The sequence below is a fragment of the Procambarus clarkii genome, chromosome 8, assembly GCF_040958095.1.
Source record: "Procambarus clarkii isolate CNS0578487 chromosome 8, FALCON_Pclarkii_2.0, whole genome shotgun sequence".
NCBI lineage: Eukaryota > Metazoa > Arthropoda > Malacostraca > Decapoda > Cambaridae > Procambarus > Procambarus clarkii.
Window position 1 is genome coordinate 8,266,677 of NC_091157.1, and position 27,517 is coordinate 8,294,193.

General features: G+C 42.9%; 1 protein-coding gene across 1 annotated transcript in view; it reads left to right on the forward strand.

Moving 5' to 3' along the window:
* LOC123759636 (F-actin-uncapping protein LRRC16A) overlaps positions 1-27,517 on the forward strand; it is a 149,706-nt gene that overhangs the window by 55,047 nt on the left and 67,142 nt on the right. Inside the window, 9 exon segments of the mRNA XM_045744802.2 lie at positions 1,743-1,867; positions 2,303-2,443; positions 4,386-4,567; positions 6,755-6,906; positions 7,186-7,328; positions 8,761-8,876; positions 9,267-9,404; positions 11,867-12,032; positions 12,352-12,510. Of these exon segments, the coding sequence (XP_045600758.2) occupies positions 1,743-1,867; positions 2,303-2,443; positions 4,386-4,567; positions 6,755-6,906; positions 7,186-7,328; positions 8,761-8,876; positions 9,267-9,404; positions 11,867-12,032; positions 12,352-12,510 (1,322 nt within the window).

Here is a 27,517-nt window from a genome sequence, read left to right on the forward strand (position 1 = left end):
ATTCTGCAACATAAAAATAGTGGAAGAAAATATAAATAAATATTGCCAATTTGAGTACAGTATTTCTTATTTTGGAGAAGAGCTAATTAGTTATCATATTTTGTGGTTGAGTTTTATATGGCAAAACTTGTAATTTCAACCTATTTCATAATTATCTACCAGTAGAATTTGACTGTACAGCATAGAGATATTACCATCATTACTAATATTTCTCATTGCAAAACCTGTTAACCTTATATCTGATAGGTAGTTCCATGATCCTCTAACAGTGTAATTGAATCTGGCTCATCAGCTTTCCCATGTCCAAAACTTATTCTTTTGCTCAAGGTTTTTCTGAATAATGCAGTATTTCTGGCACTTGCATTAACCCGAACTTCATTGTCTCTTGAACAAAACTCATTGAAACACTCCAATTTCAAAATGAAAACATGTCATATTATTTTATTTCCTAAACAGGGACTTTCCCATTCCACAAACTATTATTTCTCTTGGTTAAGATTTTCCAATTAAATTGGTTATTAATTCTGTAGGTGCAGTATTTAAGAATATATATATGGCAATTATACAGTTCTTATTGAGTAAAACCTTTTTGATAAACCAAGATATTTTTGTTAAGCAAACACTATCTCATCCCCTACAAGCACAACTAGGTGAGTACTATATTGTACCACCAACTGTCTGTGTGTTCAACAATTTTTTCCGACTCCCGAAAATTTCCAGTCTGCCACAGTCAATATGAGCAAGGTCCCATTGTGCTTGAATTATTGTTTGTTCTTGTAGCTAAAGTTGCTTTATTTTCTATGATTGCAATTAACTCCAGGTCTCCAGTACTTCAGTTGCTTTACATCAGATAAAGAATACACACCATTGTAAATTGTCCCATGTTTGTCTAGTAATTAAGCAACTTCATTCACTGGAGTCAATTTTACATTGGGATTAAATGATTGGAAAAGTGTCATAATTGTGCTATTGGTTGGTTAGTTATTCTAATGTGTTGGATGAGGTTTGGCAAAGTTTTAATAAAGAGAAGTTATTAAGAGTAGACTCAGTGTTGTGTGTGGGGGAAATTGGGTGTATGTGAAATTTGTATTTATATGCATATACAATATATAGGTATAAAACTATAGACAAGCAAGGACTTATAGTGAATATTATTACAATGTAATAAGACTTTGCAATATGGATGAGTTTGAGCTAATACCACCCTGTCACTTCCTAAGACAATATCGTGCTCTCACAAGGATGAGTTAACACATTATTGAGATGATTGCAACACGTTCCCTGACATTGTTAAGACTTTTCAACAGCCTCTGCTGAACCATGAATGGGGACAGATTAACACTAGAGATCTCTCTCCAGCCTGCAATGACCTCCAGAAGTTTCATTCACCAACACTTAAAATCAGTGATACTCAGTCTCAAATAATAGATGGTGAATTAGGCATTGTAATTGGTGCCATTTTAGTAAAATAAAAAAGTTTATAATATATCTATGTTAATAAATATAATGAGAGCATTTATAATATAAAACATTTTGGAGTAATACAGCCCTCCCCTGTATGGTATTAGAACAGTCTGAATTTCAAGATTTTGTTCGTCACCATCAAAATAACCCATTTCTACTACTCAACAGGATTATAGAGATATTGTATATCATGGTGTTAAGAGTGTTAACCCAGAAAATAGTATACGCAATCCCTGAAGCATGTTAATAATTGTGTTCCTTCTTTTCTTTGCAAATAGGTGCTATACACATAAGTAACCCCATTGGTCGACAAGCTAAAGGTCTTAGTCACCTTAATCTTTCCCAGTGTGGGCTCACGGGTAAAGGTGTCAACATGTTAGCACATTCCCTCTCAGTCAATAAGGTGAGTTTATTGTTCCATTTGATAATTGTAGAAAGGCCTTGTGGAGAAAAATAATGGTACAGTATAGTTTCATTTCTTTAATATTTAGTTTCTGTTCAATAAGCAGGCCAAATACGGTACTGTATTGCCTAAAAATGTAGAATGCTGGTACACATTTTGATGTTACAAAATTGTTCTATTTTCATAGAATTTATAATAATTTATTTTGAGAATGTAAATTTGTATAATTAATACGGAATATAAACACCCAAACACAGTGGAGTTGTCGGTCAGTGTGCATTGGTAGTTAGCTTGTGATATTACTAATAAAAATATTAAGCACAGTAAAAGTTTGTTTATAAAGGGATAAGTAAAGTAACATTGTTCATTGTAAAAATACTGTGCCTTATTATATTGTGTGATATTATTCTGATTATCCTTATTCTTATCTTGCAGTATATGTGTCAAACTTTAACATTCCTGAGCCTAGCTGGCAACTCCTTGCGAGATGATGTCAACAACTTGTACAACTTTTTAGCCCAACCCAACACTCTCAAGACGCTTGACCTATCTGCCACCGAATGTGCCATTGATGCCGTGAGTCCCATGAAAATCATTCCTTTTATATGTTCAGTTAGGCTCATGTTTATGTTGACCCTTTGCAGATAATTAGCCTTTTACTGGATTGGCCTCCTCAAAAGTTTCCCAGAGCTTAAGCACTGGTACGGTTATGCCTTCAGATCTTATCACTCTCCCGGAGACTTCAGCAGATCTATTTGGAACTAGGACCGGAATTGGGTTTCTCATTGAGGAGAATGAGGATCAGAGCGCGACCCCAAAAACTGAAGAAATCGACGAGAAAGTCCAGTTGAAAGAAAACAAAACGACAAAACCCACTGCTTGAAAGAAATACATAAAAAAAGGAAGACACTGTAAATGATAGTTGGCAACAGGTAAACAACCCTAGCTCCGACTTCCCCAACTGCTACGTGCCATTGTCTAGATCCACTGGCCCAGATGCATCACCTTTCCCTGGTGTCATAACAAATCAAAAGCACCTTCAATGTCTAGTGCAGCAACACAGCTGATCATGAACTCATCTAGTGACTAATGCTACTTATTGGGGAGATTCTTCAAGAGATCATCAGATAATTACTATTCCTGAAATTATATTGTTGATTGTGCAATAACCAATGATGTTCAAAGAATGTTATCATTTGTTGTCAGATTGTCTCAAGAATTTTGCCAGTAACTGACAGAAGTAAAACTTTTCTGTCCTTGCTCACCATTGACTGGCTCATTCTTCTGCAAACATGAACTAAAATGGTCTCCTTCCATAGGGATGTCACGAGAACACAGGCTGCCAGCCATGACCACAGGGGTAAAAACCAAAACCTACCCAGAGACATTCAGCAAGTGCCAGAAAGAGGTACATGTATCCTCCCCAGTGGGTAAAATGATCAACAAAATGCTAGAAACTAAACCAATGCACAACTTAGAGAAAGGAACCCCAGAGCCCAAAAGAGGAGGGAAGGGATAGGTATGAGAATTCACACTTGTCCCTCTTCTCCAAATCAGCCCTGTGGAGTCAAAAAGCACTAAAACATATCTGGGAAAGCTGCATGCAACAAATCTGAAGCAATTTTCAAATCTGGAGAATTTTCAAGCAGCAAATTCTCTTTTAGGTACCAGATATACATGTTGAGGCAGTGGCAGATCAAGAACCTGGGTGACCTGGGCTGCCATCTAATGGCAGTCTGGTGACATAGTGCTACCTACTGTTATTTGTCTCATTTCTTGCCTTTTTTTTGTTTTGTTCTGGAGCAATGATTTTTGTTTTTGTTTTGCCAGTGACATTCTGGGTAGTTTTCTTGGTTTGGGTAGATCTTTGACCTAGCTCCTCTCTTCTCTTTGTACAAACCCGATTCTGGTAGGCTGTGCTTATCACCGGGGCCTGGTACACTTTTAAAGGCTCTTGGGCTCCAGAGCACGAAGCACCACGGAGCTACTGAGGGAGTTGGCCCAGAAATGTAGACTAGTTAAACAAATGTGGTAGCAGGCTTGTCCTATGCTTCCCTAATGATTTTTGCTGGCTTAGAGCTCAGTGCAGGAAGGGGTTCAGCTGGCCACAGATCCTTAAATGTTCACTCCTGTTCACCCAGTAGAGTAAGGCTTAAGATGCACTTTGGGGAAGAAAGGCTTCAAATCTCTTAACAAGAGTCGATCATCTCCTGTGTCTACTTTTTAAAGTAATAAAACAAAGTGACAAACCAAGTATTTACCAGTACAGTATTTCAAATCCAAAAATTATTCCCTTTCATCCATTTTATATAGTACTGTATATTTGTGTCAAGGGAGTAATGTTAAAAGGTATTATGGTACAATACTAATATTTATAATAGAGGGAATCATCATATAATAGTACAGTAGTGAATGAAGGGAAATGCTCCATATAAATTAAGAGAAAATAGAATAATACAAGTGTATCTGTAGATATTTAAATGTATGAATGTTCATATAATTTTTTTTTTTTTTCTAGGTTTTTGGTGCATTATTACGAGGGTGTACAAGTAGTCTAGCTCATCTCATCCTCTCCCGCAACAGTTTTGGCAGCAAGAAAACTCGAGAAATGTTGCCTTCCTTCAAGCAGTATTTTACCTCTACCTTGGCCCTAAAAACCCTCACACTCTCTCAATGTAAACTTCCTGCAGATGCTCTCAAGTAAGTCCAAGTAGCAGTAAGATATCATGATTTTACATTATAGAAGCATTGAATATTGAGAGTAAGATGGACATCACAAAAGTGGAAGATTAGCAGTAACATGTTTCAAATGAAATAAAAAAAAAATTGTCATTGGTACAGTATTCGTTACTTGATGTTATGTTGAGGGAATCACCAATTTCTTCAAGAGTAAAACAAACAAAAACCCAAGTCCTGGGACAGACACAAAGTTGACTTGACTACCTAATCACAAAGACAATTGTAGGCTTGCATATGCTTGAAGGCTGAAAAGATAAGATGTGTATATGATGTTGAGAAGTTCATTTATTTATTTATATAAAAAGATACATTGGGTTTGTGAGAGTACATAACATTAGTGTTCTTACACACAGAAATCACAATAGCGTGATGCATCAAATGAACAAATCCACAAGGGCCGTGACGAGGATTCGAACCTTTTGACCATGTCGTAGCTCAGTCGATTAAGGCAGCATCTGGGATGCTCTCGGATGTAGGTTCGAATCCTCGTCACGGCCTTGGATTTGTTGGTGTTCTTGCATTCTATGGAAGGCCACTAACACACAGCTGTAAAAATGTGAAAGACCGGATATGATTTACAAGTAGTTAGAGTGTAAATTACCTTGTTTTGTCATAGTAAGCTAGAAGGTAGTTGCTGGTGTGTTCTTTATTGTACTTTATTCCCATTGTCAATGTAAACTGTTTATCTGAACCTTATGGGAGCATTTGATTAAGGCCTATTTATAGAATAACTTTTGGCAGTTCATGCATCACACACATATTTTGAATCTGAATATTCTCAATTTCAACTATTGAGTCATTATTTAGAAAACAAGATAAGGGAAGGTTATCTTTCAACTGTTGGGACTTGTACAAGGTTCCTATGTGACATGTTAGAAAGTAGAGCTCGCTATGAGCCAAGTGTCATGGTGCATGGTTGTGCTGTAAAATCCAGTAATTATTTTATGTTGGGAATTTATTAAACAGGTAAAACAGTCAGTTACCACTAATATTACAATATCTTGTATTGTCATTGTGATGGTGTCTGCTGTAAAGGTTGAGAAACATGGCATGGCAGTGTAGTGTCACTTGCCATGCTGTTTAGTATGCAGTGTCACATTGCCCACACAATGTAACAAGGCCCACACAGGGGCACAAAAGAAACACCCATGTAAAACAGCCCACACAAAGGTCTCAAGGCCCATACACAGTGCTGAAGTTCATAGTGTGCCATGTCTACAGTTAATCAACTTGTGTAATTTCTCACGTCTGGCCCTGACATGATTATTTCAGCTTTACTAAACTGAAACTTGCTCTAAATTGCTGAAGATTTAAAAACATTCAGACTACACACAACAGATGTTACATGGTGCATGATCACTTAATTATTACAAAGAACACTTTATGTGTTTTCAGTAGTACCTTTTCTGGTGGCATTTGATGTAAAATATTACTTCTGATGAGAAACAAGTGCAGTATTACTTTTATTTATAAAAGGGAGGCTATTATATGAAGAATAACATTTAGTCTATTTATGGACTAAAGGGAGATAAGGGAATGTTGGGATTTTTAGGAAGACGGGACTTTTTATGGCATATGGGGGTTATTTTGTGTTTGTTAAACAATTAAAGTACTGTACTGTATTGTGCTGAGTATTTTGGTTGAAAGCGGAAGATGATTGACACTTATGTCAAGAATGCATAAAATTACGACTTGGCTATATCAATCTTTCTGGTTCATATCTATTTTGAGAGATATGAGTACATTTAGAGAATTGCAGGAAATAATGTCTAAGGTAATCAGAGATGTGTGCAAAAAGTGTGTCTCAATGTCAGAGGATGTAGTAATGAGAGTTTTGTGTATGAATATGATGGTTGATGTTATATATCCATTTGTATATCTTTTTGGTGATACAGTAATCTACATAAAGTATTTATTTTCTGTATGTATTCTGTAACCATTTCTTGAAGGCTAAATTTGCTTTTTGACTCCTTGGTGAGATACTGTTGAATAATGAGTAATAACATAATACAGCTGTTTGTATATATTGCTTGGTGTTTGTATATATCGTATATTGAGAGTTAAAATTCAAGTTTTGTTATTTGTAGTGTATATGGATGATCCCTATTATTATAAGTGATTAAATACAGCTTCTTCCTTTCTACACAGGAATGTTTTACTAGGATTAGCCTGTAATGAAAACATCTCTGAAGTTGACCTAGACCTAAGTAGTAACCAGTTAAGTGCAACTGGAGCACAAATATTGGAGTCGTGTATCCATGGTGTTCGCTGTTTGTCAGCATTAGACATTTCTGATAATGGTAATATAGAAACATTACTCTTTATTGTAATTTTATAGTGATTAATTAGCTTGTGTTTTCTGACTGTAGTTTGATGTCAATAAAAACAATAATAGCTATAATTTGATATAGTTTTATAGTGATTAATTAGTTTGAATAATCAGATTGTAATTTACTGATATGTCAACAATAATAATAATAATAATAATTGCTATATAATTAATTTGATTTTGTTTTGTTGTACTGTGCTGTACCTGATGTTTTTTCACTATCATAATGTTAATACAATATTTTCAACAGGATTAGAGACTCAACTTGGCCCTGTAGTAGCAGCAATTAGTAAAAACAAAAGTATTAAAAAATTAAATATAGGACGTAACCTCAATAATATCAAGAGCAAGCACGTCTACCATGTAATGGAGTCTGTTGTACAAATGATCCAGGTGAGTCCTTTGGTAATTGTGGTTTATTAATAGTAACGGGGTCAGAATCCACCACATTGGTGTAAATAAAACACTAGGTGGGAAACCGCGTGAATGGAACAGTATATTCTGGACTCTTGCTGTTGCATCCTGTCTCTGTTTTCGTCATTCTGAAAAGATGGGGGAAATAAATTGACAATTTTGTTGCAGAAATTGGACAGTGCTTTGTGTTTGTACTTGCCAAAATGAGAAGTTCTGATCTGCTTGTTAGCTTGAAGATTATAGTTGATGGAGCATTTTTATTTAGATGGAAAAGGTGTTTATGCATGCTGATAGTGTTGGGTTGACAGAAGTGGAGGTTAATGGTGATGAGGTAACCTCAGCAGACTGCCTTTCACTATGTACTCTAATGTACTCCTGTTGTACTCTATAAATAATAGGGCATAACTAGCCAAAATTCTTGTGGCATTCAAAAGCGAACTTGATAAATACCTCCTAAGGATGCCTGATCAACTGGCCTGTGATTCATGTCAGGCTACGAGCAGCTGCATGTAACTGCCTGCTTGACCAGACAACCAACGCAAGGTAATCGCAAGATGAGGTCTTGCCCACACTTTCTTAAGAATTTTGGTAAACTCTTTCCAGTCTCTTAATTTTGGGTTCCTTCCTACATTTCCTGCCTGGTGCATTTTTGCAAACTTTTTGATCTTCATGGCCTATAACAATGCCTATGTTATGACCTGTTTTACAAATGCTTTTGGGAAGATTTTTACTGCTTGCTTGTCACTTTTGTTTCTTTTTCTTCTCTTCCACTTCTTAAAATGTCTAATAGCCATCGACATTCTCCTCCCTTCTTTGGTTCCTTACTTTTCTCTTACGGTACTTTCATTTTTGGCAACATTGCTGTTTTTCTCACTCCTGGCAAGTTCCATCTTCATATGACCTTCTGTACCACCTCAACTTTCTTTGCCTGCCTTTTCCATATTTCCTAAATGATCTTTCTTAGTGGGGTTCTTTATCTGCAGCCTTTCTATTACTAACTCTTTTTTTCTCTCTTTACATATCCTCACTTTTTTTTCCTTGGTCTCTGTTTAGATCATCTGTTGATCTCTTGAACATTTCTGTTGGCTGATTTATTGTCTTGAGTGTGCCTTGCCTTTCTGATGTCATTTACATCTATACACTCCTTTTTTTTTACTCTTGTTAACTGAAGGCTTGATTCTTTTTCTTCCTTCTTTCCAGACAGGATTTTTCTTAAACAGTTGCTATATTCTCCAGTTTTACTCAATGTATATACTGGCTAGGCCTAGTAGAAAATATTCCGTGCCCCTGCCTCGCCTCCAGTACACACAGTTACGTGACTAGACACTCACGATGTTGATGTTCTGTTTTTGTTGTGTTGTGTGATAATACTAAGACTCATTTAATAAATTGCTTTGTTTTTGTCATCTAGGAAGAAGATTGCGTATTAGAATCTCTCTCCATAAATGACTCCCGACTTAAAACTGACCTGCACAACCTCCTTAACGCTCTTGGGAGTAATCACTGCCTCCAAAGTTTAGATATTAGGTAAGTTTTCATGGTAATTGGTTTTATATCTAGGCAGTAAATAATAATTTGTAATAAATAAACTTTGAATGGCAAAAAATCCTTAGGAAATTCATTCTTGATATATTAAATATATAGTGCAACCTCCCAAATTTGAACCTCCCTGTAACTTATTTCTAAACAGTAGACCAGATTTACCCACCGGATTATGCCCGCGTTTCTAATAAAAACAAAATCTGGATTCTGGATAGGGATGCAATGAAATCCAGATAGTCTGTTCAGAACTGAAAGCAGTTATTCAATTATTTTATTCCATTAAATTTTTTTTTTTTTTTTTTATTTGTAAAAATTAAAAATAATGCATTTATATTTTATAAATGTTTTATTAAACCTGTACTATTTTACTTTCAGTGGTAATTATATGGGTGACAGTGGTGCACGACTTCTGGCCAAAGCTCTGCAAATCAACTCCAAACTTCAATACATAAGCTATGATAGAAATAACGTTACATTACAAGGCTATAGTGATATTGCATATGCATTACAAAGGTAAGCTTACATTTACACTGCTCAAACTAACGTTGAGGTAGTATTGTTCTGATGACTTTATACCTTTTGCATGTTTGTCAACCATGAACTGACTTTGTGAATGATTTATTGGTCAAAATAGATCAATTTCAGCAGAGAACATAATTAGGTAAGGAATTAATTTTTTTTTTTTTTTAAGGGGGTGATCATGTTCATGTGATGTTTTGAGAATATATCCCTGTATTGATCTGAGACTTTCATGTGATCCTAAAAGCAAGGTTCCCATTGAATTTGGGAAGTATGACTTGTTTATTTTTAAAGCCAGTTAAAAATTGTTTATAGAGTTAACACCATAGTTATTGTGTGGATGCTGGAGGGTCACATCATGCTCTACATTAAATTTCATCATAGTCAGTTAACTTAATTAGGGGCTCGTTATTAAGTTAGTTTTATATAATTATATATCCGTATAGAATTAAATACCAATTTGCATGTATTTGACTTGATTGTTGTCATGTAATGGGTTTTCAGTAGTTTGGCTAATTGGTGAAAGTTCATTTGCCAGTAATTAATTATGGTACTTGGTATATTTAATATAACATTCTGTATGAATTATATTGGGGATAGGTCTTCTGCTTCTGGATCTCAATAGTGTTTTAATTGTCTCGTTAAAAATATGTAAGTATATATCAGAGGGTATTGTCATACACGTAAAATCTAAAGCTTGTAGTGATACTATGGTAGTTTAATTAAATTCTTTTGTTTACTGTCAATGAAAGGATTAAGAATTTGAATGTTGTGTGTTAGCCCTCTCAGTAGCTCACCAGAGTTACGTGCTGAGCACAGCATTCTCCCAAACATACCAGCCGTTGATAATTTTGGCCATCCCAAAATCAGGATCAAAATCTGGTTCTCAAGAGACAATTGGATTATAGAGTCTATAGTGTACCGAATACTGAGAGAACTGTCCAGAAAGTCGTCGGCGAAACAAAATAAACCGTTGCTGCTAATAAGAAAATAAAATTTATGAAACATGTCATACAATAATTGGCAAGATGTAAAGTATCCTTATATTAGTCTGGCATCCACCAGGTGGTAGCCCAGATCATCCGGTGTCCTAGTAGGCCAACTTCCCCACTCTCGTACCTGGTACTGACTTAGGTGTATTTCACCTGCTTGGACCATTCTCTCTGCTGCTAAAAGCTAAGTGGTTTTGGCATTCCTTGTGAAAGTCTTTCTTGGTCACAGCCATGCTTTGTTTATTGTTTATTCTTCACAAGTGTGTTTATGCCAATCATATTGTGGATACCCGACTTGCAGTTTCCTTTTCTCACCAGAGTTGTTTTTCTGAAGATTGGAGTGTTCATCTATGGGTCTGCTACTCTCGAGCTGCCTAGCTTCCAGGTAGTGCTTGAGACCTAGCTGACAATGCAAAGCCTGTTGATAGGGTGTTGACTAGTTACAGTAGCTATTTCCAAGTGTACTTGCCTAGGGAGTACACCTAGGGAGTAAAGTGTGTGTTACATCTCTCACTGACTTGTGCATGTATTTGGTGCCTTGTGCTAGAGCCAGAAATGTTCGTAAGTTGTGTTAAGTGATTCTTTCTTGTCAGTTGCTTCGTACACCTTCCCCATCACCTTTGTTGATGGAGTTCCAGGCTTGTTTTGTCAACAACAATTATCTTGTGCCTGGCATATCCGCCCATTCATTAAAAGCCTAGACAGCCAATTTCTGTGCATGCAGAGATGCAGGGACACCTCATTCTTCTGTTGGCTGGGTCATGATGAGTCCCCTACCCAACTTAGAACCAGACATTAGTGCCTGCAACTTTTCTGGATGCTACAATTTACCATCTGTCCTTTGTCTCATTGTCTTTGTTTTAATTTTGTATTAAGAACAGAGGCTTGTTTTATCTTTCATCAAAGAAAGATATTCTTTTGATGAAAGAATATCTTTCATCAAAGATATTCTTAGAGGCTTCCTCAGTTTTGGGTCACTCTGATAATCATGCTTTCCTTACCTCTACGAGAAAACCAGATACTGATCCGGTTTCTGGTATGCCGCTTAAGTCTTATGGGCCTGGTACTTTTGGAAGATACTTTTGTAATCAGCACATAAGCTCTAAAGAGCTACAGAGGGACCACACAGATTACAGCATTTCATTACATTCAGTGGTAAATTGTTTGTATGGGAGTGATGTATTTAGAACAAGCTTGCATTATTTTGTGATTTTTTTGCAATAGGTTGAGAATAACATACTAAAATCACTTGAATACAGTCATATAAGAAAATTTTCAAATGAAATTTAGGATTGTAGTACTCTGGTTGTGTTTAACTTAATGTCTAGTGGCCTTGTATATAATATGGCAATAGAAGTGAAATAATTGTAATAATAAAGAATAAACTAAGGAATTACTAAATGTTCATAGACTTGAATTAGAAAAGCTTGTTTGACTAATGTATTGTCTTTCGTGAATTTGCAGTAATTACAGTGTCAAGTTTATGCCCTTTCCTGTACACGATGCCATGTTGTGCATGAAGACGGCGCCAGAACGAACAGAGAACATAATGCGCAGAATTCAGGACACATTGTATAGAAACGTATCTCCAATGAAATACTCCAATGGACAAGCTTTTAGATTACAACAGGTGTGTTCTCCTTACACTATTTGTAGCTTTGAATGCAAAATTTGTTTTATTTTTTGCTTATATATTAGCATAAACTTGTATATTCTCTGCACAAGAATCCTGCCAGGTATTTGTGTAATAAAGCATTCTTCAGATTGTTAACAACATATTTGTTTATTAAAATTATGATTATTTTAGCAAGCGTAAAGTCTTGTTATACTGTACATTATAACAAAATATTGGGTGAATATAAAAAACTACTTTACACCTTAGGTTTTTCTTTGCAGTATAACATTTCATATTGCCTTCTAATAGCAAAAAATGTTATTCTTAAACTTAGGGCTTCTTGTTGAGTTCGACACAACAGCAAGTGGATCGTCTAGTGCTACAGACCGGTGAAGTTGTTAGGACCTTGAAGCGCTCTGGGAGTGACTTTGGAGGTTCCAACTCTTTACAGTGGGCCGAGGGACTCATCACAGATGCCGACAGCTCCAAACAGGTTAGTTTTATGTGAAGGTTCTTTTCCCGAGACAGTTTTCCTCGTACGTCTGTGGAATCATTCCCTTCGATTAGGAGGGAATGGTTAGAGAGACTTCGAGAGATTTGAGATGAAACCTACGGATAAATGGGGATGAAAAAGGCAAAGGAAAGGGGCAAATAAGGATAACTGTACAAAACAAAAACGCCGGATAATATATGTAAGTGCCGCTGGATGGAAATAAACAAATAAGTAAATAAATAAAGGTTAAGTGGATGCTATATTGTAATGAAATGCTATATTGAAGCTTGTATGGGGATCTAATTTGAACATGCCATGGTTTACATTAAGGCTGTTGTTACATTGTTTGATCAGAGCGGGCTCAATCACATTTCATTCAACGAAACCCATACTTTTAACAATACATTTTGCCCCTCAGAAGTTGATAGAATGATCACATAAACTGGAATGTAAATACAATGTACTGGAATGCTGGGTTGTACGAATAGCATATGACTTGTTTTAAACTTGAGGAAAGAGATTTACCAGTCTGGCCGATGTAAACACGTGCACACTCATTACAAGGGATGGAGTACACACAACCTGCTACAGACGAGGGCAAGTTCTTGATTAACATGGACTAAACTGTATTATTATTTTTTAACACTGGGTTAATAATAAGGTTTTTCAGGGCTGGGGCAAGATTTACTAGTCCATCGAAATATGGTAATACCAACGAGTTGTGTAGAATGAGGACGTTCTACAAACAAGCTCCCAAGTCTAAACCAGAAGTAAAAAACTCATTAGTATTACCATATTTTGATGGATCAAATAATGTAACAGCAGCCTTTATATAAGCAATGGCATGTACAAATTAGATCCCCATATAAGCTTCAATATAGCACGTCAATACAATATAGCATCCATTTAACCTGTGTTTGTTTATTTATTTCCATCCAGTGACACTTATATATGTTATCCGGTGTTTTTGTTCTGTACAGTTTTCCTTACTTGCCCCTTTCCTTCATCTTTTTTGTCCCCATTTATCCGTAGGTTTCATCCCCCTATCTTGGTGGTCAGGTGACCTGCCCTGGCAGATCTGCCTACCACATTTCCTCCTTCTTTCTATTTTGCCCTGATGAAGGCGAATTGAGCTGAAAATGAGTTATTTATATATATATATATATATATATATATATATATATATATATATATATATATATATATATATATATATTATATAATATATTTACATATATTTATATAGGGAGGGAGAGGTGTGGTGGTAATGAGGCGGCGTGTTCTGTGGGGGGGTGAGAAGAGGGAAGGTAGTGATGGGAGCAGGGGCCGTGAGGGAAAGAGAGGAGGGGGGAGGTAGTGGTAATGAGGGAGAGAGGGAGGTAGTGACAATGAGGGAGAGAGGGAGGGGCCATGAGTGGTCACCTGGAGGGGGCCAATAGACCCCTGGCACTGTGGACCACCTGAGAGAGGGGGGGGCAGCACGCGGTCCTCCCCAACACACTGCCAGTCACCACAGCTCCGGCGATCACTCCACTACTCCCCGTCCCCTCGCTGAGCCTCCACACTCTCCACCACCTCTAGTGCCCTCCTCCACCCCGGCACTATTTACCACTTTTATATGTGAACAGTGAGAGAAAATTAGTGAATCAGTAATAGAAAATGGTTTTGGTATTAATGTGGGTAGGAAGGATGAGAGTTCAAGATGAGTAGGGAGGATGTGAGTACAAGATGAATGTTATGGATGCCAGCGATGACAACAACAACAGGAAGGTGAGTCTACCAGGTATACCTGCTCTACAACTCTACTGATGTACACCACTTGTCGCGCTCTCAGTGTTTCACCTGTCTTGCGCGCTGACGGTGGTGTGCGCCACCACATCTTGGGGGATAACTTGACCATATCCACACTTGCCGGACGACCACACTTGTGGTGTTGCTGCTCTCTGCTACCTGCTGTGTTACTGCCAGTATACCCGCTCCTGTATACACGCCTCCACTGCCAGGTACACCTTTCCTACCCTGGTGTACCTGTCACCCCCACCTGCACCACACACCTTCACCACCTGCACCACACACCTGCACCACACACCACAACCACACACCACAACCACACACCTGCACCACACACCTACCATGGTGAACACATCAACAAAACACCGTCTCGTCCCAAGGTTCAATGTTAATCATAATGGGGGAGGCGGCGGGGGCAGTAAAGGTTAGACTGAAGGTGTGTGAGGGAAGCGTTGCCAAGGTGGTTACCTCACAGTCACACGCGGCAGTCATGCCACCGTGACCCTGGTCAGCGCCGACACTTGGAACACCGGAAAGGTCACCTGGGCATGTTATTGTCCCTGGGGGAGGTGTGGGCCAGGGGGTCCACCCTGGGGGAGGTGTGGGTCAGGGGGGGTCCACCCTGGGGGAGGTGTGGGTCAGGGGGGGCCCACCCTGGGGGAGGTGTGGGTCAGGGGGGGCCCACCCTGGGGGAGGTGTGGGCCAGGGGGTCCACCCTGGGGGAGGTGTGGGCCAGGGGGTCCACCCTGGGGAAGGTGTGGGTCAGGGGGAGTCCACCCTTGGGTAGGTGTGGGTCAGGGGGGGTCCACCCTGGGGGAGCTGTGGGTCAGGGGGGGGCCCACCCTGGGGGAAGGTGTGGGCCAGGGGGTCCACCCTGGGGTATTACCCACTGTTCTTCACCAATCTTCAGGACGGCCCACCGTAAAAGCGTCCCACTCAGCTATTGTGGGACGCCTTTTCCACAGTTATATGATCGTTCGCTGATGTATATGTAGGTTGATAAGTTAGTAGAAATATGTGTACAAATCTATTTGTTAAGGTTTAGATAGGGTAATTAGGGTAATGTGTGTGGTGGAATGATGGTAATGTGTTGACGTCATGAATATTGAGCTGGGCGGGGCTCCAGCAACTGTGGTGGTGATGACGTCACTATGATGATATAGTGCAGGAGAGGTCATCACTAATGATGGGAGACCGGCCAGGAGGGTGGGGGGGCCTTGACCCCCCCGTGTCCCCCCTCCCACACACACACACTCACTCACACTCACTCACACTCACTCACTCACACTCACTCACACTCACTCACACTCACTCACACTCACTCACACTCACTCACACTCACTCACACTCACTCACACTCACTCACACTCACTCACACTCACTCACACTCACACTCACACTCACTCACACTCACTCACACTCACTCACACTCACTCACACTCACTCACACTCACTCACACTCACTCACTCACACTCACTCACTCACACTCACTCACACTCACTCACTCACACTCACTCACTCACACTCACTCACTCACTTGCACATGAGTCCCCTCTGGAGAAAGATGTTAGTAATTCCAGGGTGGAAAACTATTCAACTGAGTGATTGATAAAGATAAAGCCCCGCAAGAGGTGGCACGGGCATGAGTAGCCCGTAGGTGGTTGATGTTTGGAGTAAAAGTGGTCTTCAGTTCAAGTACGTTTATTGAAACAATAAGATACATCTCAAAGGGCTAGAGTAGCTTAGGCTATTTCTACCTTCCTAAAATGTGGGGTTTGGTGGTTGTTATAGATTCAGCTACTCGGAACAACATCCAAGTAGCACGGGCTATGGTGAGCCCGTAGTGGACTTACCTGGCACAGGAGCGGTGTTTGGTCGTGTAAGATCTCTAAATGTGTCTGTGGCTGGTAGTGAAGTGATTAAGAGTGTAACGATTAGTGTGATGACGGGATAATATTGATGAACACACTACCCATTATGGGATGCTCTTCTCTCTGGAGGCCAATAGTGGATAACTCTTTGTAATTTTCTTCTATGTAATTCGTAAACAAATTCAGATAATGGTGTGAGCTCGTACTAACTGCACTTGTTGAGTGATCATTAGTCCGGCGGAACCACTTGTGCATATGACAGATGAACAAGTATTTGTTGTGTTTGGGACTAAAGCCGCTGTGGTACTAATGCCCTGGATGTACTCTTACAGTACACACACACACACACTAACATTACCAAGGTCAGGTAATTGTCAGGAGAGAGTGCTAAGCCATTACACACAGCAACATTCCCAAGGGTGAGGTGGTTGCTGCTATAGACGACCACGGTATAGTGTGATACCGGCTGTGTTGTACATAGCATGTACAACATCTCTCAACAAGAAGACAGCACGCTCAGTTGTTTAGTGTCAGTTTCCGGTAAGTAACTCCAGATGGTGAAACATGACATTCAAATACACAGACAAGTATATCAGTATATCACACTAACGTGATGTATATCATTCAGGACATCCAGCGGGGCCCCCTTAAGATGTAGGTGGCAGGAGGCGGCGACCAAGGTCTTGGTACAGTGGTAGAGTATGTGGCTGGCAGTCGTGGTCGCGGGTTGGCGTCGCCTCACAGCTCCGCTCCATTTCCTCTATGACACTTACAACTCTTAAGTTTGCTCGAGCAAGTCCCAGCTGTGTCTGGGTACAAGTGACAGGATGAACAACCCAGCGGGTTTTCTTCCTTTTGGGGAGTGTTGTACATGCTGCTATGGCGGTGTGTCCACTCACAGGATGAGTGACGCTGCCCAGTACCTCGCCCCTCGGGGCAAAAATTAAAATTTAAAAACTCTTAAGTTACCCATGGGGGAAGGGGGGGTCTTGTAATCATGTAGTTGTTGCTAGTTAAGATTTTCCCCTCGACTTCCTCCTTTTCGTCAGTAATGATTGTTGTTGTTGTCTTCTGCAACTGCCTTGTATCCGTTCCTCAGCTAACGTGCCCAACTCCTCCTCAGACCAAGTCCATTCCATTCAACAATCGACCCCAAAGACGCGTTCAAAAATGTTAACATGGTGTTTATTTAAAACAGGAATTTTCTCAAATATAAATTAATGGTATTATCTATTATCATATTGTTCATATATAGGCATAGGTTAGGTTACGTGTTAAGGTCCTGTTGAGGACCATTTGTATTTACAGAACGAGGGTGAAGCATTTACAGCGCTGCGGTTCCAACAACAGTCGTCAAAACTCCGTTTATGCGTTAAAAACGGCTTGCACACGACTCACAACTGAACTGACGTTCGAACACTTCCGGAACAAGTACTTGACTGACGCCTGTTGTTCGAACCACAACGCGGTAAATGTTTCACCCACGTACTACAAATATTCGCCAACAGAACCTAAACACCTAACCTGAGCTATGCCTATATATGCACAATATGCTAATGTTTTATAATATTCATTTATATTTGAGAAAAGTCCCATTTTGAATGAACAGCACGTTAGAATTTATGAATGCGTGTGTGGGGTGGACCGCTGGATGTAATGGACTTGAGTCGAGGACGGGTTGGGTGCCTCCAGGTGCGAGGGGTTGAGGTGTGTACTGGCCTTGACGGTGGTGGGGGGGGAGGGGGGTTGAAGGATCACACTTGCTTAGTGCACGACACACAACACTGTTAATACACGCCCCACACCACCCTATTATTACCTATACTCCTACTACACAATAACCTAACTGGTCCCGGTACACGCCTGCTCCCCAGAATTCAACATATTACATCCAACTTACAAAACAAAAAAGTGCGGGTTTATATTAATAAATTCTGAAACTTTTCTATAATTGTAACTTGTCAAGGACAAAAATAAGTTTTTCGTGTTATTTTATATTGGTGATAGTGTTATGTGTAGCCTTGGAGGGAGCCAGCGTGCGGTGGGTGTGGGGGAGGGAGGCGACCCCTACACTCCACCTGGGGGAGGGAGGCGACCCCTACACTCCACCTGGGGGAGGGAGGCGACCCCTACACTCCACCTGGGGGAGGGAGGCGACCCCTACACTCCACCTGGGGGAGGGAGGCGACCCCTACACTCCACCTGGGGGAGGGAGGCGACCCCTACACTCCACCTGGGGGAGGGAGGCGACCCCTACACTCCACCTGGGGGAGGGAGGCGACCCCTACACTCCACCTGGGGGAGGGAGGCGACCCCTACACTCCACCTCATACCTTTATCATGGGGTTTATGTAGGTGTTGTGTGTATCTGGTGGTTACTGTGAGAGGTCGGTGGGGGCGTTGGCGGTGACGTCATAAGTGGGGCAGGTGCTGTGTGGGTAAATATTTACCCTGGTCCACCTGTCTGTCTGTCTGTCTGTGGAGGGTCAAGTCTTAGCTCTTCATCTACACCGGGGCACCTTCCTGCTTTATTATATATATATAAGAATTATCACAACATGACGTGAGTCAGTTATGTCTAAGTATTCCAACCCGTCCTACTCCTTTTGACGTATAATTTACCTACGGTCAAAAATCGTGGTACTACAAAATGGTAGCTGCTCGCCAAATTGACATACTCTTTCGTTTTCTGTTTTGAGTCCTGTGGTAGGTTAGGAGAGGGCACTATAGTACTACAGTTTCATGGCGTAGGGAAACCTCTGGAGGACGGGCTGAATAGTCACACACAGAAGGAAAATAATGTGAGCGTGTTCGTGCATTAAGACATTTTCAAGGACTACAATACATGGTAATGGACGAAAGCGCTCGGAGGAGTTTGGTTGTCTATCTGGAGACAATTGGCTCCGTTTTGGACTCTGTCGAGAATCCCGGGAGCGATTGCCAGATTGATAAAGATTAAGTTAAGCCACACACAAGAGGTAACACGGGCATGAATAGCCCTTAAATCGATTGCCAGACGAGACAGATATTATATACATGATATTTGTATAGTACCTTTGTGTGGTGAAGATAAGGGAGGAAGCCGTGATGGTGAGAGGTAAAATGGGGGGGGGGGTGTCGTGAGCATGTTTCTTTGTGGTACTGTGGTGGCCCCGAGCACCTTGCTGGAGGGCCCGCGGTGGTGGTGGTGGGGGGGGGGGGGTGTCACCACCTGCAGGAAACATTTAACGGGCCGCGAGGACGTGTTCCCTCTTACCCTCTGCCTTTACACTTTACACACATGGCGGTCATCACGGTAACAATGGACCCTCTTGTACCATACTAATATACACACATAATTTGGATAATACAATTATTTTGAAGCACTGCCGCGGAATTGAACTTGCGTCTCGGGTCACCCCAGACGCAGGGGTAAGGTTCCTCTGTTGGGAAACATGGTACAATTGTCATGCACCACTGCTTCGCAAGCGATTTGGCCTAGGTTCATATCCTAGCCAGGGAAGATTGACTAGGCGCCAATCCTTAACTGCAGCCTCTGTTAACCCAGTAGTTAATGGCTACCTGGTTGTTAAACGATTTGGCGGGTCGTATTCCGGGGACAAATAGGATTAAGGACCTGCCTGAAACGCTAGGCGTGCTGGTGGCTGTACAAGAATGTAAGAACTCTTGTATGTATAAATAAAATAAAAAATTAATGTAAATTTAGTATGGTTGAAAGTCAGTTTGGCACACGTATTAGACGTGCGATAATAATGATATGGACTTGAGGTGTGTAATTCCATCCAGTAATCTAGTGAGCACCTTTCTCTTACAGGCTAATATATATAAACGTTAAGGTTAGTTTGGTGTTTGGTAGTGGCGGCTGCGCACTCGTGGCCACAGTGGCGGGGGTGATTGCGCACCTGTACAACTGCGCACGTGACAGGGGCTCTAGAGGGAAGTTGCTAAAATCTGATAAATTAGGTTGATACTTGCAGTTGTTATGTAACCTAAGGCAACGTGCTCAACCACTACCACCCACTGAGAGCGTATAGGGTAAGTGGTAGGTTCCTTAATGCGGTTAGGGTAGTTTAGGTAAGTTGGTCAACATGGTTATTACGTATAGAATTGAACGGGATGAACACACAACCTGGACGACCATTGAAGACCCGTACATAAAGAGGGTCATTTTGAACAAGCAGTCAAGTTGTATGTTGTGTGGGGCGGTGTTGGCGCCGTCATGACAGCCGGCCTGACTGGTAGGGCAGCCTGTGAGGTGGGCCTCCAGGTGAGCCAGCCTGTGAGGTGAGCCTTCAGGTGGCCCACCAGGTGAGCCAGCCTGTGAGGTGGGCCACCAGGTGGGGCAGCCTGTGAGGTGGCCCACCAGGTGGGGCAGCCTGTAAGGTGGGCCACCAGGTGAGCCAGCCTGTGAGGTGGCCCACCAGGTGGGCCAGCCTGTAAGGTGGGCCACCTGGTGACTGTGTAACCGTACCTCACCACGGTACACTTGCTCCTGACCTGAGGTACAATGGTAGTGGCTCTTGACGGTTATGTGGGACTGTGGCGTCGCGTCTCGCCACGCTTGTGTGCTGCTCCTGCTCATCCTCCTCTTTCTTCTGTTGCTGCTCCTGCTCCTCCAAACCAGCCTATTCTCACCTATTATTATTTTAACTTTCCTAACTCCTGCCTCCGCCCCCCCCCCCCCGGTCACCTGTGAGGTGTGGAGGAGGAAGAGGAAACAGGTGCAGCAGGAAGCCAAGACGTGACAGTCAACAAGACAGGTCCTGCCCCCACCACCGTGACCAGCAGGACGCTCTATCTTAACACACTCACATCTTATCACACCAACATTATTGACTCGCCCCAACTCTTGGGTGTCCCACGCGCGCTCCCCCTTCACCAGTAATCACTTTCACTCCTATATTTATGGATATTTTACTTGATAATCTTATACCTTCTTATGTGTAATAATTAAAACAAAAATTTAACAAACTTTTTAAATAGGTACGGGTGTGTGGGTGGTGGCGGGTGTGGGTGTGTGAGAGAGTGGGGGCAGGGACGGGGGCAGTGGTAGACGCGGTCCAGTTTAGCCTGGCCGAGGGTGACAAAGATAAGTATGAGGAGCCGTTATACCCTCAGGAAGCCGTTTGGTGCACCCGGGGTGGTGACCCTCCAGCACCGTGACGGTGTGCTACACTGCCCACTACGCCACTACACAAACTGCACACCAGGACTCACAATAACCTGGCTGAAATATGTTGACCAGACCACACACTACAAAGTGAAGGGACGACCACGCTTTTGGTCCGTCCTGGACCATTCTCAAGTCGATTATGTGACCTGAGCTTGAGAATGATTGACTTGAGAATGGTCCAGGACGGAGCGAAAGGTGGTCGTCCCTTGACTTTCTAGTGTGGTGTGGTGGTGTGGTCGACACTACACAAAGTGCCCCACAGTGGTTATAACCCCTAGTCTGTCCGTCACCTTGCTCACTCCCCCAGTCATGACCCTCATGTCTGGTGTGGTCCCGTAAGGTTATGGAGTACTGGAGGCTAAGAGCTTGGAGGGCGGCGGCGGCTGCGGCGGCCGGTGCTGCAGGTCACCAGCCTCCTAACTAACACCGGGGCGTTGATATACTTGAAGCGTCTTATGTCCTTGTCGACACACACGTTCCTTAAAAGGATCCACCCCGCTAATGGTAACATTTTGTGGGAAAACTATTTAGATTATAGTTTTTGTGTGTATGCTTTTGATATTAATAGTTTGGTGTAATTAAACAGTAGCGCTCTCGTTATGTGTGCGCGCGCGCGTGTGTGTGCCTTACCTATTTCTACTCACCTATTTGTGCTTGCGGGGGTTGAGCTTTGGCTCTTTGGTCCCGCCTCTCAACTGTCAATCAACTGGTGTACAGATTCCTGAGCCTACTGGGCTCTATCAGTAGGCTCAGGAATCTGTTCACCAGTTGAGAGGCGAGACCAAAGAGCCAGAACTCAACCCCCGCAAGCACAACTTGTTGTGTACAACTAGGTGAGCTTACTGAGAGCCAAGCACATGGCTTCCTTTTATTTTTAATGAGAGCAGCAAGCCTTGTCAACCTTCCGGAGGGTGTATTTATAGGCGGGCTTTGTTGGTCAGTTTGGCGAGCGGCCCTGGACCTCCCTCACGGGAAGCTGACGTAGTCTCTGACGCCACACCTGGCGGCTACGTCCTCCCCCCCCCCCTAGCTCCTACCCACCTGGGGGCTAGGTCACCCCCCCCCCCAACCTAGCTCCTAGCCAGCTGGGGGCCTAGGTCCTCCCTAGCCAGCTGGGGCCTATGTCCCCCCTAGCTCCTAGCCAACTGGGGGCTAGTCCTCCCTAGCTCCTAGCCAGCTGGGGGCTACCTCCCCCCCCCTAGCCAGTTGGGGCCTAGGACCCCCTTAGCTCCTAGCTAACTGGGGGCTAGGTCCCCCCCCCTAGCCAGCTGGGGGCTACCTCCGTCCCCTAGCTCCTAGCCAGTTGGGGGGAGGGGGGGCTAGGTATGAACCATGACCTGAGACGACCCCGCTAATACCTACGGTTACAGTATAGGTATTAGCGTGAAGGGTTAGGTTTAACCCTTTCATAATGACATGTTTTGAAAGGGGTGAGAATAGTGTGTGAGAGACAAGGAGTCAGTATATGCCGCTCCCGCCCTCCACCCGGGCATGTCTGCCCCCATACCCAACTAGTGTGTGTGTGGCCCTGTTCATGTTTAACCCTTTGACCCCGTTAATGTTACTGACATGCCACTACAAACGCTCACACTGAAACCCCGTTACTGTTAAACAAATCCAAACATCAATTACAAATAGAACACGAAATATTGGGTAGGAATTGGATACGTTTATATTTAGAGATGACCTGGGTAAATACTGGTTTGGAAAGACTCGGTGATTTATGTAACAAATTTCCGGGGAACATACAGACATGGGATTGACGGATTGTTTCAGACGTAGGTTAGACATATTTGAATGAGTTTGGGTGGATATAATTTATTATGTCGGGGGACAGACAGCCAGTTAATATATACAGTACACGTTAGGCTTATATTGAGCTCCCTATCCCTAGGAATTACTGACGAAGATGAAGCTGATTAACTCCCATGGGTACCTATTTACTGCTAAGTGAACAGCAGCATTAGGTGATAGGAAACGCGCCCAACCATTTCTGTCCCGCTCAGGATTTGAACCCGGAGTTGTGGATTGTGAGTGGAGCAGGTGCCAGCCTGTACTACTGGGAGCCTCGCCACACCTTAAGAGTCCGAGCTACTGAACCTGTTGTATGGAGTGTGTATAAAAGAGAGACAATGGTATACCAACATGCTGGAGACTAAGGTGTCGGCCAGCGCCTAGAACCTTGAATGTTTGTGTGCGGGGGCGGGTGTGGTGTACAGTGGTGAGTGTGTACTGTGGCAGACAACACTCACGTCTACTTCACATTTAAGCGGCTCGTAATAAGACAGACATCTCTCGTCCACGAGGCTAACCATAGCCCGTGCTTCTTGCCCCGCTCCTGTGCCAGGTAAGTTACGGGCTCACCATAGCCCGTGCTACTTGGAACTTGTTCCGAGTAGCTGAATGTATAACAACAACAACATGGTAATAAGAACACGTACCCAATAATATGGTGAATAAGAGCCTTTACCCGCATTATTTGTAAATGTTTTATTCAGTAACACTCACCCATAAGATCACCAGCACCTAAGGACATTAAAGTTGGCAAGAGTGTTGAAATCCTTGTGTTTCCTCTCACGGTGTTGTGAAGTAAACGGTGAGAATAGTGTGTTGTGGACCCGCCCGGCTCCAGGGGGCGAGGGGGACGCACGCCCCCGCCTCAAGATAACCTATACGCATCTCATACACTCTACGGAATCCACCAATCCAATAAAAATACAGTTTACTTGTACAAATTGACGGCCATTATTAATATTGATGTTTTTATGGTCATGTTGCGTGAGAGACGTCGGGGGGGGGGGGGTGAAAGACGCCGGGGGGGGGGGGTGGATGTGGGATACGGGGCGGGGTGGGGGGGGGGGGGGCGCGTCCACAAACAAAGGGCAAGATGTCACGTCTCCGGCTTGCACAGTGTCAACAATGGCCACACTAGACACCTGACGTTGTTCACAAGTTGACACTTTTAACCATATACCAAGTTCAAGTATGTTTATTGAGACAAGACAGAAACACATCTCAAGAGATAAAGTACCTTAAGCTACCCCCTCCCCCCCCCATTAACCATACCACACACACATCTACGCAATACTAACTCTTGGCTGTGACGGGTTCTTCTAAGCCTAATTGTAAACACCACTCCGTGATATTGGGGGAAACAGTTAATGTGTGGCGGGAACTGCATGTGACAGTTAATGTGTGGCGGGAACTGCATGTGCTATATTTACTGATTACTAAATTGTGTAGCTTTTACTGTTTTTCCCACTAAACTGTTCTTAACTAGGTACGTTGTATTGCTTGACGAGCAGCCTGCGTGCTGACACTATAACTCTTATGTGACGTATTTACTAACCTACAAAATCGTATACAGTACTGTGTTTATCATACAATACGGAACTGCGCACTTCGTATTTACCTCAGGGTAGGAAACTGCGCACGTGATATTTACCTCAGGGTACGGAACTGCGCACGTCGTATTTACCTGAGGGTAGGGAACTGCGCACGTCGTATTTACCTGAGGGTAGGGAACTGCGCAGGCTGTGTTTGCTTGAGGGTAGGTAACTACGCATGGGAAAGTTTCCCTGAGGGTAGGGAACTGGGCAGAGCTATATTCGGGTAGCGGTGGGCTGACCTTAGCACTAGCAAGGTTGCACCAGTTTGGGTATTGATCCCCTGCAACGTGTTGGGATGACCATGACTTCCTCCTCCTTGAGAGGTGACGACTCTACCGTACCCTCCTGGCTAATGTGTCTTCACTACGATAATTGTCACAGTTTGTACGACGTTGTTCTGGCCGTAGGGGGGGGAGGCGCCATTGTCTTCCTCTGGTCTGGTCTTCACATTGTATTACTGGGAAATGGTCGAGGACGCTACAGCTGGTTTATGATCAAACTCGTGTATGTTGTCAGGTTAGGAGGGATTACCTTAGCAGGCCGGCCTCTCCAGTGTTCACACCGTCACTAAACTGCAGGCGATGAGTCACAATAACGTGGCTAAAGTATGTTGAGCAGACCACACACTAGAAGGTGAAGGGACGGCAACGTTTCGTCGTCGAATCGACTTGAGAATGGTCCAGGACGGACCGAAACGTCGTCGTCCCTTCACCTTCTAGTGTGTGGCCACTAGACTGATGTACTAAGTGGCCCGAACCCGAGGACCCACGAATAGGCTGTGTAGGTTACGCTTGGGTTAGGTAGGTTTAATACGTGATGGGGAGCAGTGTGGTGTTACAACCGTACTACTGTACGTGTTTACTGTTCAGTTGTAATTATATGACAGTTAAGTTATTGGTGAACCGTGTTATGTATACAAGTGTGGACTCGCTAAGATGTTAACAGTGTACTTATGGGTGATGGAGTCTGACGTGTCTGCTGGTGTCATACCGTGGTGGCTTTGTTTGGTAGTTGACCTTGAGGTCTCCAGGACGGGGCTGTGGTGGTGGTGTCATTAGCCGCGTGACTGTCGGCCCTGCACCTCAACCAAGTAATGTCACGGTAACTCTCACCACCAGGAATGACGTCTCGCACAAGCAGGCAAGACAAGTTCTCCTGTTATTTCTCGTAGGTCCAAGGCAGTGTGTCTAGTGGATAATCCAGCACTCTCCGTAACGTTGTGTGCGCGTGTGGTGCAACACTTGGTCATCATGGTGCCCACTACCACACACTAGTGGGCCTTGGTCAGCCACACTACCTGTACAGTAACACAAAATAGTTTGTCTGTCAAGTTCTGTCGCCCTATTGGGACCCTCTGATATGACTTTGCCGGCGGGGACATGAGATTATAACCCAAAAGTTAAGAGAGTAAACAGACTTCTCACAGCGTCTGGAATATTACTTCAAGACGTTCACTACGTATTGCTGTTGTAGGATGAACACGTAGTTTACCGTTGACAGTTCCCGTATAGATGAACATTCAGCTGGACATGTTATTGCTTAAGGTGAAGATAGCTTGTCCAGGTACACCTCTCACTTTCATAATTCCTCCAGAGTCGCAAGTTTATATTCAACAAGCGAGTCTTACTTCTCTGACTTATCGAAAAGATCCAATTTTAAACTTAGTGAAATTCATTGATAAAGATTAAGCCACCCAAGAGGTAGCACGGGCATGAATAGCCCGTAAAGTGATGATGATGATGATGTTTAAGATTCGCGACTTGGAACAAAAAGGTCCAAGTAGCACGGGCTATGGTGAGCCCGTTGTGTACTTACCTGGCACAGGAGCGGGGCTGTAACCTGCCCAGGCGAGTGATATTGTGTTTTCACATTAATATATAGCCAATGTAGGTTACTTGTGGGACACGTGGAGGTGCCGTGACGAGTTGCCTGTAAACAGTGCGGCGGTGGTGGGGGGGGGAGGGGGGGGGTCAAGCACAGTGGTTGACAGCACAAGTTGGTAAATCTGATCAATATTGGTAGTCCTCAGCGGCAGTGTTTACATGTGGCGCGTGGCTGTGACGTCACCTGCCAGGGTCCAGTCAGTGTACAGATGACGGTGATCTCAGGGACACTTTACACTGTGTGAAGGATTAGCGTATTGGGTAAGGTGGGGGGAGGGGAGGGCTGCGGGTATGATTGGAGATGTCTGGCCACCTTACGGGCTACTCATGCCCGTGCCACCTCTTGGGTGGCTTAATCTTCATCAATCAATCAATGTGGCGACCCGTCACTCCAACACGCGGCAAGGCTGCTGCTGCTCCAGCTTACATGAGCACAACGACACTATCAACTCTCAAAGAATGTCACAATAATGTGAGTGAAACAATAAGCCAACTCTCACACACTATATACAAGGAAAGTGGCGGCGTCTCGGTCCCTCTTCACTACACCTATCCTCACGCAACGCTCATCTATCCACCCGCCCTCCTGAAGCTAAATTCACAAATTTTAATGTTTTGTGTATTCAAAAACCGGTATTTTCTCAAATATAAATTACTAAGTAAATATATAAGGGATACCACCTCAGGATGCATTTGTAGGGACCCACGGCCTCGAAGAAGAGGATGTGTAGCATCCGGGGAAGCCTCGTGGGGCACCCGCATACTCTTACATATTGTCTTCTACCACCCCCTATATACTGTGTATTTTATTATTTTATTTAAAACTTCTTTACACAAATGGGTTACAACATTGGTTACGTGCAAGGCACAAGGTTGCAGGCGATGAGTCACAATAACGT